The following is a 17,673-nucleotide window of genomic DNA, read 5'->3' as shown; positions in this document are numbered from 1 at the left end:
AGCCTTACCCCTAAAATTTTTTCTCACATCTTTATAGAAGGTCTTAAATTTTTGGATATGTTTTTTTTTTTTTTCAATAAGTCGATCATTAATTAAATCTATCGTTAGTTTCATAATTTTACAGGTTGCCATTGTTGGTGGTTCTGGATCTGGTAAATCTACGATTGTTCGACTTTTATATAGATTTTATGAACCAAAAAATGGCACAGTATATGTTGCCAATCAAGACGTTCGAAAAGTTACTCCCGAAACCCTGAGGAAGGCTATTTCAGTTGTACCGCAGGTAAATTTTCCTTTAAATGACGCCTTCAAGTCAGAGAACTGAGTGATAAGGTAACCCCCTGACATTGAGCTCCTAATATTAAATAGTTGCAATTCAATCTCTTAACATTAATCTCTTAACATTTTTTTTTCAGTTTTTAAGTAGTCAACTCGTCTTTGGCGTAATTTAATCCTAAAGCTATTACATTTTTTGCCGGGCCTGTAAAGTCTCGTATCGCCTGATTTGAGTGCGAGCTGATTAATAAGAGTAATTGGTATAAGTTTGGTTGTTTGCCAGTTACTGACACCTAGAAACATGGTTGCCTCTTGAATGAAGATAAATTGACTTACCGTCTACTAAATTCCAAAAAATTTAGTATTCAGAAGTTTACACAATAAAATTTTGAAAAAAAGCCCTGATGATTAGCTTCTCTATTATTATTATTTTTTTTTTTTTTTTTTTTTTTTTTTTTTTTTTTTTTTTTTTTTTTTTTATGTATCAAACTCTACAGTGACTTTATTTACAAGGTCCCAACATAATATTCGTAAATATATATTAGGTCGTTTGTTAGTTATTGACAACCAAGTTATGATACCTGGTTTTGACCTTAAACGGTACCAAGACAACCCTATCTTTTTGACGGTTGTGGTACCAAATTTTTTTTGAAACAGGGATTATTTTTCCTGATGGATAAGGAAGCTTCTAAGGCTTGTTTAGGCTGGGCAGGTATTAATTAACTAATTGCTCATTTTACGACTAAAAAGTTTAGTGTTTCAGTTATATTAGTACAACTCTACAGTGACTTTATGCACAAGGTCCCAACATAATATACGTAAATATATATTAGGTCGTTTGTTAGTTATTGACCACCAAGTTATGATACCTGGTTTTGACCTTAAACGGTACCAAGACAACCCTATCTTTTTGACGGTTGTGGTACCAAATTTTTTTTGAAACAGGGATTATTTTTCCTGATGGATAAGGAAGCTTCTAAGGCTTGTTTAGGCTGGGCAGGTATTAATTATAGAATACTAATTGCTCATTTTACGACTTAAAAGTTTAGTGTTTCAGTTATATTAGTACAAGTCCCTGTAGAACCGACTGATGGAGATACTAGTGACTGATATGAATTTTACTTGCAGTTACAGGAGCAAATAGACAGGGTACCAGGTAGAAATATGGTGTTTTTGCTAGGAGATTTTAATGCCCAGGTTGGTAGAAATAGGGATAGATGGTATCCTAGCCTAGGTAAATTTGGTGTAGGAAAAGAAAACATTAATGGCTACAGACTGCTGCGATTTCGTAGGTATACCTATCTAGTTGTAACTAATATGGCGTTAGGTCAAAAAATGACCCATAAGTTGTAATTTTGGAAAAACAATTTGTAAAGTTGCTGACGGTGTCTTAGGGAAGAAAGCTTGGAGTGCAGCTTGGAAAATTAGTGAAAAATCTTTGTTTAATAGGCAGGAGAAGGGATTGTACAAGAATTATCTTAGTGATAGACTATATGAAAAAAAAAAAAAAAATGTTAAGAAAGTGGAGAAAGCATTAGAATATGAACCAAGGAGGTCTGAAGTGCAGGCCATGGATACAGTTGCCGAGGATCTGGAAGATGCAGCTAGACGGCATAACAGTAAATATTTTACTGCCATGTTAATAAATTGAGAGGGAGTGGTCAATCCGGACTTGTCCCAGTTAAAGATAGGAACGGGGCCACAGTTAGTGATAAGTAAAGAGTTAAAGAGAGAGGGGTAGAATATTTTGAGATTGTGCTAAACCAAGGCAGAGTTGCAGGAAAAGATAATGAGGAAAATGAAAAAGTCTGTGATACCCTGGCCGTGAAGGAAGATTTGTTTTGTGAGGAAGAATTAGCGAAAGTACTAAAAGGATTAAGAAATAATACGGCTCCAGGTGCTGATAGTGTGTTAAATGAGTTTCTTAAATATGGTGGCTCTGAGGTTAGAAATAAGCTACTGAAGATTATGAATATCATTTTTGAAAAAGAAGAAGTACCTAGCGATTTTAGGAAACCCCTAATTAAACCATTGTATAAGAAAGGTGATAAGAGTGAGTGTGGTAATTATCGAGGCATTGGTCTGGTGTCTGGATATAGCAAATTAATTAGTAGTATGATAAAGCTTTTAGACTGAGGGATGCTGCAGACAAAGTTATAAGAGAAGATTAGTGCAGTTTTAAAAAAGGCAGAGGATGTGTTTGACCAAATTTTAACTCTTAGGTTAATAATTGACAAGTGCCTTAGTTATCAAAAACCTTTGGTCTTTATTTTTGTAGATTATGAGCAATTATTAGATTCTGTTGATTGAAGGGCTTTAGTGAAGTGTTTGATTCTGTTGATAGAAGAGCTTTAGTGAAGATCTTATCCTTGTATGGTATACCAGACAAATACATTAAAGTGATCAGGGCTATATACGAGAAAAATACTGCCGCGGTTAAGGTAGGAAATGAGTTTAGCAGCTGGTTTCATATTAAATCAGGGGCTATGCAGGGTTGCGTTCTATCCCCCTTTATATGGATCATTTTGATGGAATTTGTCGTAAGTAACACAGAAAGGCGATGGGAGACCACGGAATCAAATAGGAAGGAAAAGCTCTCTTTGGAACTAGATTATGCTGACGATTTAAGCATCCTCAATGAAAGTTTGAGCAAAATGAATGCACTTTTAGAGGTTTCACGAGTTCAGGGAGTTAGAATAGGTTTAGAAATTAATGTTAAAAAGACTAAGTCACTAAGGCTAGGAATAAAAGGTGACGTTGGGTAACGAAAAAATTGATCAGGTGGACAGCTTCACTTACGTTGGTAGTATCATTAGTAAAAACTGTGGGAGCTGTGAAGATGTTAAAAATAGAATAGCGAAGGCTAAGGGTGATTTCACAGTTAATAAAAAATTTGGAAGAATAGGAAGATAAGTCTGCAAACCAAGATTAGAATTTTGGGAGCTACAGTGATGACAATGGTCAAATATGGCTGTGAAGCGCGGGCGCTCCGAAAAGCGGATGAAAATTTGCTAGATGTTTTCGAGAGAAATTGCTTGCGGATTTTTCTGGGTACTCGGATGACTGATCATATTTCAAACAGTAGGCTGTACGATGTGTGTTGTCCAATTCCACTTTTTGGAGCTATAATGACAGAAAGGTTTAGATGCCTAGGGCATGTTTTGCGGATGAAGGAAGACGGATTGCCGAAGATTGTCCTTTTTGGCCAAGCGTCTTAGGGCTAAACGGAGAGAAGGTTGTCCGCGGTTGGGATGGGAGGATGTTATAAAGAGAGATTTAATGGAGGTGGAACTTCCTGGGAGGGTGTAAAGAGGGAAGCTTTGGATAGATTGGGGTGGAGGAGGAGCGTGTGTAGCTGTGTAGGCCTCAGGCGGCTTGGTGCTGCAGTGAGTTGTTAGTAGCAGTAGTAATAAGTTGTACTTCAGAACCAAATTTTTTGACGTTTTCCTAAAGTGCTTAAATGACTCTTAATATACTCTTTAACAACAATGATTTATATCCCAAATTGAAAAATTGTTTCGGGTGGTTAAAACTTAATAGTTTTTTGTAAAGCCAGTCTGTGTAATTTCCTATTAATACTTGCTTTTTAGATAATAATATACAGTGTAGTTGAACATAAGTATAAAAACTAACATAAAAATTGTGTTCTTTCTAATCAAACAAGCGATACATTTTCTGGTGAAAAGTGGGATAGGCTCACTTTAACACTAAACCCTCCTCCTCCCTCTACCCAATTACAATTTTATTCTTTATTCCTGCTCCCCGAAAGCGAAAGAAAACTGAAAACCTAGGGAGTGAGAAAAGGGATTAAAACTGTGGCCTAATTGCGTTTTGTTTAACTAGCACTTTTCAAACAACTTCATTTGTGAAATAGGGATGATTCATGTGTATAGATTCGTATTTAGATACATTTTTTATCAAGTTTCAATTGTTTTTTATTTTTTATTTATTACGAGTGAAGTCGTGTTCAAATTTTATCAGGATTCAAACATTTTTATTTTGATCAAAATTCAAAGATGCTACTGAAGACAATATCCCACCCTCTTTTTTACATTTTCAAAGTAAGTATGCCCGAGCATAGTGTAAGATCCATATTTTATGTGCAATTTTGAGCTAAGTTCTAATTACCCTCCCCTCCTTCCCTAAAAAAGAAATAAAAACAAATCTTTGCAAGGGATTTTCCCCGAACAAAATTTTTGTAGTTCTTCTTACTGTTTTTCAACTTTACTGTTCTGGTCAACTCTGTTTTTCATTATTATTCTTAAATAAGAGAAACCCACCTCCACTCCTCTCAGTGACGACAATGTCAATGTCAATCTGTTATTGTAATCGGACAGTAATAAGAACAGCAATATAAGTTGTGATTCATTTATTGTCCCCATTTATTAGTAGAATGGATTCCTCTTTATATTGCAAATAATCTAGCTTTATTGCAATTTAATTTCTGTTCTATTCCTCATTTTATCACTTTTCATTTTTTTTTTATTTTTATGTTTTGTTATTTTGTTTTATCAATGCTATTATTTGTTGTCTTTATCAATTTTAGGACACGGTGCTTTTTCACAATACTATTTATTATAACTTGGCTTATGGTAACTTCAAAGCATCGCCCGAGGAAGTTTTTGCTGCTGCCCGTATGGCGGGTATTCATGACTCAGTCATTTCATGGCCAAAAGGATACGATACTGAGGTGAATTTTCTGTTAAATAGGATTTACAATCCCCTAAAGTTTGTTCTCTGCGTTATCGTGCGCTTTAAATATCCCCTGAGAATGTTTTTGGAAAATTTACAGTGCTTGGATTCCGCACAAAACTTTATCTTAACTAAAACAAGCACATTAAGTTCGACGTTTCTCAAAATGTCATCATGGTATTAAGGGTGCCCAGTTGTTATTTTAGGAACTAGAGGAGAGGGGCACGTGACCTGAGTGCCTTGGAAAGGGATTGCTTATTATACGCTTGTATTTTTAATATACAACATTTTCGGACATTTTTTTTAAGACAATAACATTTTCCAACACAATCAAACATTGTATCGCCTCTTTTTTCTCCTTTTTCGTTTTTGTGTTCATGCTTGTCTTTTAGCGGAATTCGATTATAACACTCAGTTGGTTTCTCTTCTATTTTTCTTTGTTTTACTCTTTATGTTTTGAATACATAAACAAAACTGTGTTGCCCGTACAATTTTCGTTTTATTATGTATATTTATGGTTGGAAAAATGATATGACGTTTATGTTTAGATAGTTAGAAATAGCTCAGGAGACTACGTTTAAATCCTGATTAGGGGGTGGGACAGGACACAAATTTGAAGCAATATAAAAATGGCCAAAATACCAAGATAAATGAAGAATTTGTAGGAATAAATCTCGTAATTCAAAGTCTCCAGGCTGAGAAAGCCTGGAAGTCTGCAGGAAGTGAGAAAGCTGAGATAGTCTCCACCTGCGTAACATGACGTTTATGTTTGGATAGTTAGAAATAGTTCAGGTGATTACGTTTAAATCCTGATTCGGGGGGTGGGACAGGGCACAAATTTGAAGTAATATAAAAATGGCCAAAATACCAAGATAAATGAAGAATTTATAGGAAAAAATCTCGTAATTCAAAGTTTCCAGGCTGAGAAAACCTGGAAGTCTGCAGGAAGTGAGAAAGCTGATAAGGTCTCCAGCCTGCGTGACATGACGTTTATGTTTGGATAGTTAGAAATATTTCTGGAGATTACGTTTAAATCCTGATTGGGGGGTGGGACTAGGCACAAATTAGGAGTAATATAAAAATGGCCAAAATACCAAGATAAATGAAGAATTTGTAGGAAAAAATATCGTAATTCTAAGTCTCAGGCTGAGAAAGCCTGGAAGTCTGCAGGAAGTGGGAAAGCTGAGAAAGTCTCCAGCCTGTGTGGCGGAATTTTTCTTCACTTATGTCAATTTTTTAGCTTGCCATGGATGATTATGGAGATTGTGTCTCAAGCCTTGATTATTATGGTTAAAATTTGGCTGAGAAGGAAAATCCAAAACTCTTGAATTTGTTTACGATTATAGTCATTTAGTTTACGAATTTACGAAATAGAGAATACCTCCATCTACCGTCAATTGCCAAAGCTGCAGCAAGTAGGGAAGAATCACTTGAGTAGTTGCATCTTTCACATACCGGTATCTTTAAAAGAAAACTTATGCGCACGGTATCCAACTACTTTTTAGGAGATTATTCCACTTTGCACGTAGCTTATGGCTTATAATGTCTTGTGCGTGCAGTCAGGATAATGAAATTTTAGTGTCTCATATGGATTTTATGCAGGTGGGAGAAAGAGGACTCAAGCTGTCTGGTGGAGAAAAGCAGCGGGTTTCAATTGCAAGAGCTATTTTGAAGAGTTCTCCAATTCTCATTTTTGACGAAGCTACCTCCTCATTGGATTCGATTACAGAAAATGTAAGTTAAATGCCGAGTAGTTAAAGCAAGCATATAGGCGTATGTCTCTTCCATCCTTTTGAGAGTTAACTCCTGTTCTATGCAAATTAACTCACTTTTTTTGCAAGTATATATCACTGCTATTTTTTTCAGTTTGTGTGTGTGTGTGTGTGTGTGTGTGCGTGCTGGGGGGGGGGGAGAAGAACTTGTTTAGATTGAGTCAAATTATGAATCACCTTGAGCGACAAAATTAACCTACAGACTAAAGACGTTGTAAAAAACTGTTGACTTAGCTTTTGTTGTGTTTTTTAAATGGATATGCTCTGTTGAGCATGGTATGTATCCAACATTTTGATTCAGGGATTGAAAGGCGGGGGCTGAGGTATACATTTCAAACTGAAATATTTGTTGAGGGATTTTACATTACTGTTTCTTATTTGAGATCGTAGGAAGCTGAAAAAAAATAAATCTTGTAGTGCTTCTTCTGGTCTTGTAACTAAATAATCTTCGTGGTCCTGGCCCAGATCTTGACCGGAAATGTGTGTTCTTTAACAGCTTTGATAGCTCGGGTTTTCAATGCCTTTCTTAAATAACCCTAACTAAAAGGGCGTCATCACTTCGCTAGCTGCAGCTCTTGAACTTGGGGAAACAGAAATCGAAGAAGTCAGCGAATTCAAGTATCTAGATAGTTCACTACCTCAATACGGCAGCTGTGCTACAGAGATTGTCCTTCGAATTGCGTATGCAGGTGCAGCGCTCTTCCGTTTAAATAAATTAAAAACTTTACTCAAGACAAATTTTTTAAAGAGAAGTAAAGAGCTACATCAAGCCAAGAGTGGGCAAAAATAAATTCAAATAGTCTTCCAAGCGTAAAACTACCACAAATCACTATCAACAAATAAGTGAAACTCAAAAAGAACAGAAATTACTATAAATAGCCGAGTCAAACTCAAAACAAAATAAAAAATTAACATAAGTAGGGTTGACAACCCCTATGCCTTCTCAAGACGAACAATTTGCGCTTTACTGAAAAAAAAAACAAAAAACTAACAACAAACAAAATGACCATGGATTGTCAGTTAAATTGACATATACTGACATTTTAAGGTTTTGATAATTTTTATTTTATGAAAGTAAGAAAGGTGAAAACATTTCAAACGTATTTTCTATTCATTAAAGCGCAAATATTGCCCTTCAATCACTTTTGACTAATAAAAAGGGTAATAGCCCTTTCAATTTCCCATTAAATGAGCATTTTTGAAGTTTCTATGACAAAAAATGGCCATCTCAAAATTTCCATCAGATGCATTACGGGGAAATACGAGGTTTAGAGAGGTGGGGTTATAAACCCTCCGATCGTTCTGAATGCTAAAAAGGGCACTAGAACTTCTGATTAACAATCCAACGAGCCCCCTCTATAGTTTATACGATCACCCTTCACGTATATACCTTATATGCCCTCAGGGCATAGCTCAGCTTGCTCCAAGGGCGCGGGGGTTGTCTCAAAGACATAATTTTCTGTTATTTCAATTATGTTGAACAAAATGGCTGTCTCAAAATTTTGAATGGATGTGTTTGGGTGTATATATATATACGACTTACGCGCGCGGGGGGGCTTGGGGGGGGGGGGCGCGAAGCGCCCCCACCAACTAGGTGTTGGGGTGGCGCGAAGCGCCACCCCAACAGCTAGTATATATATATATATATATATATATATATATATATATATATTAAGGGACCCGAGGAAAAGGAGTAAGGATCTGTTTCTAGCCTTGCATTACCTGTTAAATTGACAAATGAATCAAACCTGACTGTGAAGTAAGTTAAAACTATTGTCTTCCCACAGGTATCAGCCAAGCCTTATTGAAGTCGCCCTTTTTTCTACTTAACTCACATGCGTTTGTCAATATAATATTCTCTCCAAGCATTGTGTTGCCCTAAAATAAAGTGAAGAAGCCTATATTTTTAGTATGAACCAAGAACTGGACTAAGTTTGATGCATTATTATGCAGCTTCAAAGGGTTTCTAAAAAATCCTAACTTATCCTTTCTACCTGTTTTTTAGACAATAATGGACGCCTTGAAAGTGGCCACATCAGGTCGTACTTCCATCTGCATTGCTCATAGACTCTCTACTGTCGTTGATGCTGATGAGATACTTGTATTAGATAAAGGCCATCTTGCAGAAAAAGGAAATCATAGAGAACTGTTAAGCAGACCGGATAGTGTTTATAGGAAACTATGGAATGCTCAACACCAAGCCGCCCTTTCTTCTTAGGTGTCCATGGGAAAAAATATGGAAATTTTGTTTTTTGGTTGATAACTATGGCATAGGTGCCTCTGGTTGGTGGTAAATGGCTTCTGCAGAGAGTATAGGAAACTGATGAGACGGGAATTTATACGAGTTTATGATATAATACGAGTTTAATAGGAATCAAGAACTGGTGCTGGCCCCACAGCGCAGTGTTACTTGACAGAGTTAGAAGTATTAAAAAGAAGCTCAATATTAAAATTAAGCGGCTTTTCCGGCTTATCAACTGTTTTACTGGCTATAAAATTGTCAGACGTAGGTTAGTAAGCCGAAAAAAAGAGCTATAATTTCATTTTGTTTTTTTATGAATTTCTTGGACTACGCCACATGGTGTTCTTTTTTCCTTAGTTTCTAATCTTCTATCAGACTCCTATACTTTTTTTGCTGAAGTTAAGGTGGCTGTGATTTGTGGCAAGTGGCTATTGCAGCGAGTATGGGAAACTGATGGGATGGCAAATTCAGTTATTTTAAATGGATTTATTAGGAACTAAAAACTACTGGTATCGCTCAAACCTCAGTAATACTTGACCGAATTAGAAATCTTCAAAATTTTGCTTGTTTTGATTTATGAACATTCGGGTTCCAATTCAAGACATAATTTTATTTGAATCTAACCTTTAATTTCCTAAAATTAAGCAGCTTTTCTTGTTTTTACCTGTCTATTTTATAAATTTTCACTTTGTATAAATTATCATTTATTGCATAAATCGGATTACAAAATGGTGAGGCATAGGGATTGCCTCACGTGTAGCCTGTTGCCTCACAGTGGGATTCTTTTATTTTCGGCTCAGTATAAAGCAAACTTGACAAAAAACAAGCAACGAAAATACATTTTTTAGGCGAAGAGCTTCAAAATCTAAGTTTGTATCATGCTCCTGTGCTCTTCATGGCGGCCTAGGTGGCTGTGGTTAGTGGTAAGTGGCTATTGGTTGTGAAAAATGGCTGCTGTAATTACTAGGTGGTATTGTTGGATGCTTCAAGGATAATAAAATTATTTTAAGCCGTATTGTAAGAGCAGAAAACTATTTTAGATATAACTGTGGCTTTAAATAAAAGTTTCTGCGTTGGAACTCAGAAGAGTACATCTTTTGTCAAAGATTTAATTGTAGATGATAAGCGTGTCGATGGTTCTTTAGATGTTTAAAGTGCTATTTGTCAGCGACGTAGTTTATAGTTGAGCCTAGTTGATTCTATGAAGTTATATGCTTTGAAATACGTGCGTAGATCTGAAAAAAAGAGTTGTTTTTATAGTTCAGTTTGACGGGTTCAAGATGTTTTGTTCTAGATGCACTATAAGATTATTTTTTTGATTAAAAATTATTTATGTATAAACCTTTTGCTATGTGTTTTTATAGGAATGTTGAATCGATTTGACTGGCCATAAGATTGTTCTTTGTGTGTGCTAAAAATGGGCTAAACATCAATACTGGTTCCCATTTATAGTTTGTTTCAAAATAGTATGGAATTGACAATCCTTATCTTACTTTATCTTTGACTACTCATCCCTTGAAATCAGATGGCAAAAGAATATCATTGATCATCTGATCATTTGATCATGTTGGAGTTGCCACAAGACTCACCTTTTTGTACGTTTTTTTTTTAAAAATATGTTTTTAAACTTTTTGTTACTAGGGCTGTTTTGAGTCAGACATATTCATTGACATACTCTGCATAGAACTAAGAAGCACAAAAAATAACCTGTTTCCATGGTACGTAAAAATTGCACTAACACAAACTACAATTACTGTATGCTGTTAAAAAGACTAATGAAAAAGTGAATAAAAGTATGCTGATAGCGCGTTGTATGGCAATAAACTGGTTCCAACTTGTTCTGTCCTCTCATAAATGTGTCCGGGGGAGAATACACCTGTGCTTTGAGCTTTCTTTAGAATGAATTATCCAAATTTGATTAGAAGATTTTGACGGCGTTTGTGGAGGGACTTAAGTCCCAGTAATGGTGCAGCAAACATCTACCCCTTTTGCACGTGCAATAACAATTCTTTACGGTTTTTTGCACTCTGGATAGTAGACGGCTGCCAAAATAAGTCAGGAGAAACACCCGGCATAGTCCTTTAGGCTTGGTATAAACCCACAAGGACTCATAGGCGGGGTCTTCAAGTTGGGGCAGGAACTTTTGGGGAATGTTGTTTCTGCAGAATATTGCTACGCCACCGTCATTACGACTTAGGTTTTTGTCTTGCCGTGTGATTTTCCTAGTGGTAGAACCTGAAATAGCATAAGTTTGTTCAGTATCGTTCCAGTATTCTGTAATAGCAACAACTAACATTCTATTCTGACGCAAGACTTTTTCCAGTTAATCCATATTGTTCGAGAGTGACTGGGTGTTGCTGAGTAATAGATTCGGCATAACTCATAGGATTGCGGAAAGTTTTTTGTCGCAATAAAGAAGGTTGGTGGTGTGACTAACTAATCAATGCAATAATGGCAGCCGGTTCCAACTTTGAGGAGAGCTCAATCAGTCAAATAGGTACTAGGTATCGTTGATTTTGGGGTTTTGGCTTGCTTATGGGACACTCCCTGTTAGTTATATCCACAGGAAAGGTTTTAAACACGAGTAATTTTCTCCTTTTTGCCTTGGTGCCGGCCCTGCAGCCACGATACCACAGACTCGTTTTGTTTGCAACATGTGCGCGATTTGTTTCAGGTCCTAAAATACAAAATGAACGTAATATTGTTTGAATAGATAGCGCCAAAACACGTGAGTTATAAGATCTAAGATTGAGCAGGCGTAACTTCTTCATGGAGGCTTCTAAGGGCATGATCGTGGTAGTAGTCACAACTTAGCCAAATAGTGTAAATCAAAAATAATTGCGAGTTAGTGCACACACATCCTGCCATTAGACTATGATGAAATGTTTCCAGAACATAACATGGGTTTTCAGTGAGTTTTCTAGAAGGCAGAAACTTTAGTCAAGCGGAAACGATCAAGCGATGTCGTTATGTTAATTGTGGCTAGGATTTCCCTAGAAAGTTTCTTGAAGAAGAAAAAGAAGAATACTGAGTTTAAAAAAAGAGAATATATAAATACCTGTTTAAAATAACGACTGTGCAATTTTCAGTATTGTACGTAAACAAAACTCTACCGGCCGAATAACCAGCTTTTCAATTTTGTTCCTAATATTCACCCAGATTAATTTATTTCGTTTCATTGATTGTAAATTCAATCCCCGGAACGAAATACAACTCCTGTCAGAACATGGCTTACGGGCCCCGTATTGAAAGGGGTCTGGTTGCTAGTCTTTTTTGCGTCATATATGTTTGTCCAGCAGAGCTTAGACTACTTGTTTCTAGCCTTTTTTTCTGGCTGGACCTTTCACTAAATTTGAAAAAAAGACCTGGAACCCTAAATATCAAAAAGATATATATAAATATGTACTTATATTTTATCTTCTTTGATACTTGTAGCATCCTGGAGCTTTTATTGATTTCTAGTTTATTTTGATTTAATATAAAAACAGTGCTGATATACAGTTTAGGACACAGTTTTTTATTACGCTGTTAACACCTTAAAAAAAAAAAAGACAAATATTGTCTATACAATATGACAGGTAAAAGAATATTTTCGAATTCTTGAATTACAAAAATAGTAAATTTCTCAAATACATAGGCTCTGGAACTTAAATAATTTGTAATTCATTAATTATAAAGACGGTATAAAAAAAGTAAATAAAACTAATGTATAACCCCGGTTCGATTGCCTGTCTCTCTAGATTTTGTTCAGTAGCTTTTCTTTACGAGGGGGGGGTTCCATTAGAGAGGTCGAAAAAACCCAAACATCTCCGCCTCTGGATTTTGATAAATGCCTTTTTTTCTCTCCGTGTATTCCGGGTATTACTCAAGGAATAGTCCTAAATCACTGACTATTAAATAATAAAAAGTATTAAAATTGATTATTAATTGAGATTGTACTTGACTGCTTTTTTATAGTATTCTATGTACTCATTTGTCGATAAAACTTTTTGGGGTCTGAAATATTTTTGTTGAAAAATCTTTTTTTTTTTTTGCCCCGTTTCCCCCTCTAATCAGGCAAAACATAAGACAAAAAATATTCAGATTTTGTTTCATGTTTCCTTGCCACTGTAACAAGAAGACTCTGGTTTGGTATTATGTAACTACTTTGGTAAAGTTGAGCAAAAAAAACAATTTTTTACAAACTTTAAAGCGGGGATTTCCCTCAATAATTATCCAGAGTACCACTCCCCTGAGAACATTTAAGCCTTGATTTTTTTTTTTTTTTTAGTCTGCTCCCTATCCCCAAATCCCATTAGGCAGAAAATACTCAGTTTTTTTCATATTTTCCCGGGTGTTTGAATAGGGAGACTCTGAATTGGTAAAACTAAGCTATTGAAACTTAATGAACTTTATTTATCCTGGAACTAATTTATGGCCAAACTAAATATCATTTAGGCGAAAAGGTACTACACCTTTTATTGTGCTTCTAGAACCCATCATAAATATTAGTCAATTTTGAATAAGTCTCAAAGCCCTGCGTCTTACCCAAATTAAGGATCCTTAGGCGTCATAAACATGCCCAAGGCTTGCGCAGGTCAAAAATTTACCCAAGAGTGTAAGCTTTTAGGTGAGAAAACTCATGAAGTTTGAGCTTCACTGTTATTTCGCTATATTTACACTGTATGACGTCGGATGGAATGTTCCATTTGATGTTGTCCAAGAAGAACTGACTGGTTGCGATTCCTTACTGTGGCCCCATGTCTTTCTCCACCAGCTTTTTGCTGTTTTAGCGTTGAAGGTGAATGCAAGAAGAATAAACACTCCTTGGGAAGCGCACAAGGCCACAAAAAAATACCACATAAATGGAATATCTGCCAGACCTGCTACTAATCCAGAGGTCCATGATAGGCCCATTAGTACAGCTAGTCTAAAAAACAAATATGCCTCCTTTCTTGACTGAGGGCGTCTGATGGAATTTGACCTAATAACATATAGAGACCAGAAAAATAAAACAAAATTTGCTGTTAAGATAATGGCAAGCGGTATTGCGAAATATACTACCAGCGCTGTCTTATTTTTTATCCAGCATATATCAGTTCCGTATTCAGGACACAACATAACTGAACAGTCACCAATATTGTCAATAAGCATAGCGATACATACAATAATAGCCGGGGAAGACCACGACCAAAGAGAATAATATATAAATCGATGGGATTTCTTGTGAGGACTGCGTAAGCGTGTCGTTGCGAGTCGCAGCGTCTTTAACAAATCAAAGGCTATGACTGATGACCAGAAGAAAGCGCTTAAGAAGAAGTAATGCATCAGTGCAGCAATAGATGAACATTGAACTGTGTCTTTGGGGATGATGGGCAAGAGGATGAACATACCGAAGGCTATTAGTAGAGAGAAGCTCAAAGAGAGCAAACACCATCCTGATAAGTTCCGAAAATCTGATGTTTTGAAACTGAACGCGATATGAATTAATAGACAAACTTCGGACAACAGTAGACAGAATATAGTGAAACCTTTCAAGAATTCACTTTCGTCATTGTCAGGTAAGCTTTTTGCACAAATCAGTATAGAAGCGTTCTCAATTTCGTACTGACCGACTTCGTAAAAACGGTTGTAGGTTTTTACAAATATTGTTCTATTTAAAAATTCTAAGTATTCTTCTTTTTCTAGCTTTAATTTCGGGCATGTTGTACTAACAGGTTTCTTTTCAGATTTTAGAATCATGGTATTGTTTTGGAAACTCAAAATTGAAATATTGCTTTGTTTATCTGGAGCTCTTGCAATACTTTTCCCCTGACTTGAAGCAACATTTGAAATACCTACGCACACTTCGTTTTGAAGGATAGTACCTTTGGGACAGTAAAGAGTTCGGCATTTTTTTAAAAAAGGGTCGAAAACACTCTTATTCCCGCATTCTTCATCCTTGTCTTCTTTGAAATCAAATAACATCGCAAATGAATTGAAAGCATTTCTTTCGTTAATCTGTGGATATCCACCACACTCAAAATTCAAGTTTTTACTTGTAGAATTACTATACGTAAGATTATTACACATAGCACAATGGACGTTCTTGTATTCTTGTTCTTCTAATATCACAGGTGCGTTGTACGCTTCACACAAACTACTGTCTTGGTTTTCGGCACTGCATTTCGAGATTATATAGTTGTCACAAGGCCGAACAAAACTGTCTATATTTTCCGGAATATATGTAACTTCACATTCGTAGTACTTTTTACCCTCTCCGTCTTGGATATTTAAATACCATTTGGATATCGATTCATTCCACTTTAAGAAATTTCTTAATAATTCTTTTTCCAGCTCCTTTTCCAGGCCTTTACATTTTAATTTTGGCTTCCAAAAATAGAGTTTCATAACATCGATCTCGTTATTACACAACGCACAGTACATATTCTTGTACGTTATATTAGTATATATTTGAGTAATCGGCGTATTTATAAATGGATCTCTGTAGTTTTCATTCTGACATAGATTTGTAACTTCTTTATCCCTCCAGTGCTCTGAACATTTATGGATCATATGATATGCTTGTGCTGAATTCTCATCGTCTGGAATATCGACGCACTGGAAGCGATTTGAATGCCTGTGAGTATATTGTGGGTTTAAGTACTTAGAGTCCCTGCAACAGTCACCGTAGAGTGCGCAACTCTTGTCACATTTACATGGAAGGTCTTCAATGTGATCCTCCTGAAAAATAGTATAGGTTAAATTAACTGCCGGTTAGAAGTTGTCTGCGGTAGAAATTGTCTGTGGTTAGATGACAAGCAAACATTTTTTTCTTTTTTTAGTTTTTTAGTTTTTCCTTTTTTTAATTTTTAATTTTTTTTTAGTTTTTTACCTAATTTAGGTTTTTTAATTTTTCTTTTTTTCTTTTTTTTTCTTTTTTAGTTTTTTTTCTTTTTTTAGTTTTTTTTTTCTTTTTTAGTTTTTTTCTTTTTTAGTTTTTTTTGTTTTTTTCTTTTTTTCTTTTTAGTTTTTACCTATTTTATTTTTTTTTATTTTTCTTTTCTTAGTTTTTTTTTAATTTTTACCCTTTAGTCTTTTCTTTTTTCGTTTTTTTTCGTCTTTTTCTTTTTCTTTAGTTTTTGTCTTTTTTAGTTTTCTTTTTTTTTTCTTTTTTCCTTTTTAGTTTTTTCCTTTTTTTTATTTTTAGTTTTTTTAGTTTTTCCTTATTTTTAGTTTTTTTTTCTTTTTTAGTTTTTTTCTTTTTTTTAGTTTCTTCTTTTCTTTTCTTTTTTTTCTTTTTTACTTTTCTTTTTTTTCAGTTTTTATTATTTCTTTAGTTTTTTCCTTTTTTTAGTTTTCATTTAGTTTTTTTTCTTCTTTTCAGCTTTTCATAAAAGATAGTTTTTAATTCTTTCAAGTTTTTTTTAGTTAGTTTTTTATATATTGACGTCATACTTAGAGAAAGACAGACGGACGGACAGACACTAAATTTGTATATACATAGATATACTAGCTGTTGGGGTGGCGCTTCGCGCCACCCCAACACCTAATTGGTGGGGGTGCTTCGCGCCCCCGCCAAGCCCCCCCCGCGCGCGTAAGTCGTTACGTGCCATTGTAGTTGTGTCCCTGTGATATATCTATATATATAAAAATAAGTTGTCTGTCTGTGTGTCTGTCTGTGGATCAGGTGACGTCACGTTTCTGTGTTGACTGACGTCATGAAATTAGTTGTCGTCATTTTTGCTTTGACGGTGACGTCATTAACGGTATTTAAGACATTTGTTCACGGAAAAATGTTTAATTATAAAATGACTGAAGAACCTACAATGGCAACAGCCGAGGAAGCTGCTCAAAGAGTTTATGCCAAAAAACTTGCTGCTGATAGAGAAAGTAAGAAAAGAAAGCGTTCCGAGGAATCACAAGAACAGCAAGAAAACAGGCTTGCGGCTAAAGAACGCAAAACCGCGCAGTTAGATGAAAATCCACCTGGACAGCGAGAGTCAAAACATATCAAAACTGAAAATGATAGCGATGATGATTGGGTTTGGGATTTTGACTTGGATAAGGTCATCAATGCCTACCAGATTTAAGTTAAAAAAACAAAGGTTCGTCGATATGTACTTCATAGTGACGCTGAAAAATAAAGAAGAAAAAGAAAACTGAAAAAAGAAAAAAGGTAAAAAACTAAAAAAAAACTAAAAAGAAAAAACACTCAAAGAGAAATTACAGACCGGGACACAAATGACGACCGAGACAGAGGGAATATAAGTGACGACCGGGAACCTCAAAGAGAAATTACAGACTGGGACACCCGGACACAAATCACGACCGGGACACAGGGAATATAAATGACGACCGGGACACAGGGACACAACTACAACGGGGACGCCGTGGGCACAGGCGGGATATATAAATGACGACTGGGACACAGGGATTGTTCGAATAGAAATTACAGACCGGGACACCGGGACACAAATGACGACCGGGACACCGGGACACAGGGAATATAAATGACGACCGGGACACTCAAAGAGAAATTACAAACTGGGACACCGGGACACAAATGACGACCGGGACACAGGGAATATAAATGACGACCGGGACACATCATTAGAATAATGAGGTATAGATCTGAATACGGATTGTTTTTCCCATGGACAATTATATGTTGCATGTTCAAGAGTCAGTAAACCTGACAATCTATTTATATGCACAGACAATGGGACAGCG

At 35.8% G+C, this 17,673-nt stretch overlaps 2 protein-coding genes across 3 annotated transcripts in view; one reads left to right on the top strand and one right to left on the bottom strand.

The window, feature by feature from the left end:
* LOC136043832 (iron-sulfur clusters transporter ABCB7, mitochondrial-like) overlaps positions 1-10,323 on the top strand; it is a 96,793-nt gene extending 86,470 nt beyond the window's left edge. For both annotated transcript variants that reach the window (XM_065728766.1, XM_065728767.1), the window contains exons 8-11: positions 125-283; positions 4,823-4,966; positions 6,571-6,702; positions 8,746-10,323. In XM_065728766.1, coding sequence (XP_065584838.1) covers positions 125-283; positions 4,823-4,966; positions 6,571-6,702; positions 8,746-8,958 — 648 coding nt within the window. In that variant the 3' untranslated portion in view covers positions 8,959-10,323. The remainder of the gene's footprint in view (positions 1-124; positions 284-4,822; positions 4,967-6,570; positions 6,703-8,745) is intronic.
* A 2,743-nt stretch (positions 10,324-13,066) lies between these two features.
* The window catches only part of LOC136043831 (uncharacterized), a 31,647-nt gene continuing 27,040 nt past the window's right edge, over positions 13,067-17,673 (bottom strand). Inside the window, exon 3 of the mRNA XM_065728765.1 lies at positions 13,067-15,684. Coding sequence (XP_065584837.1) covers positions 13,624-15,684 — 2,061 coding nt within the window. The 3' untranslated portion in view covers positions 13,067-13,623. The remainder of the gene's footprint in view (positions 15,685-17,673) is intronic.

The sequence above is a fragment of the Artemia franciscana genome, chromosome 2 (assembly GCF_032884065.1).
Source record: "Artemia franciscana chromosome 2, ASM3288406v1, whole genome shotgun sequence".
NCBI classification, from domain to species: Eukaryota; Metazoa; Arthropoda; class Branchiopoda; order Anostraca; family Artemiidae; genus Artemia; species Artemia franciscana.
The sequence above is the reverse complement of the archived record's forward strand: the minus strand, read 5'-3'. Positions and strand labels throughout refer to the sequence as shown.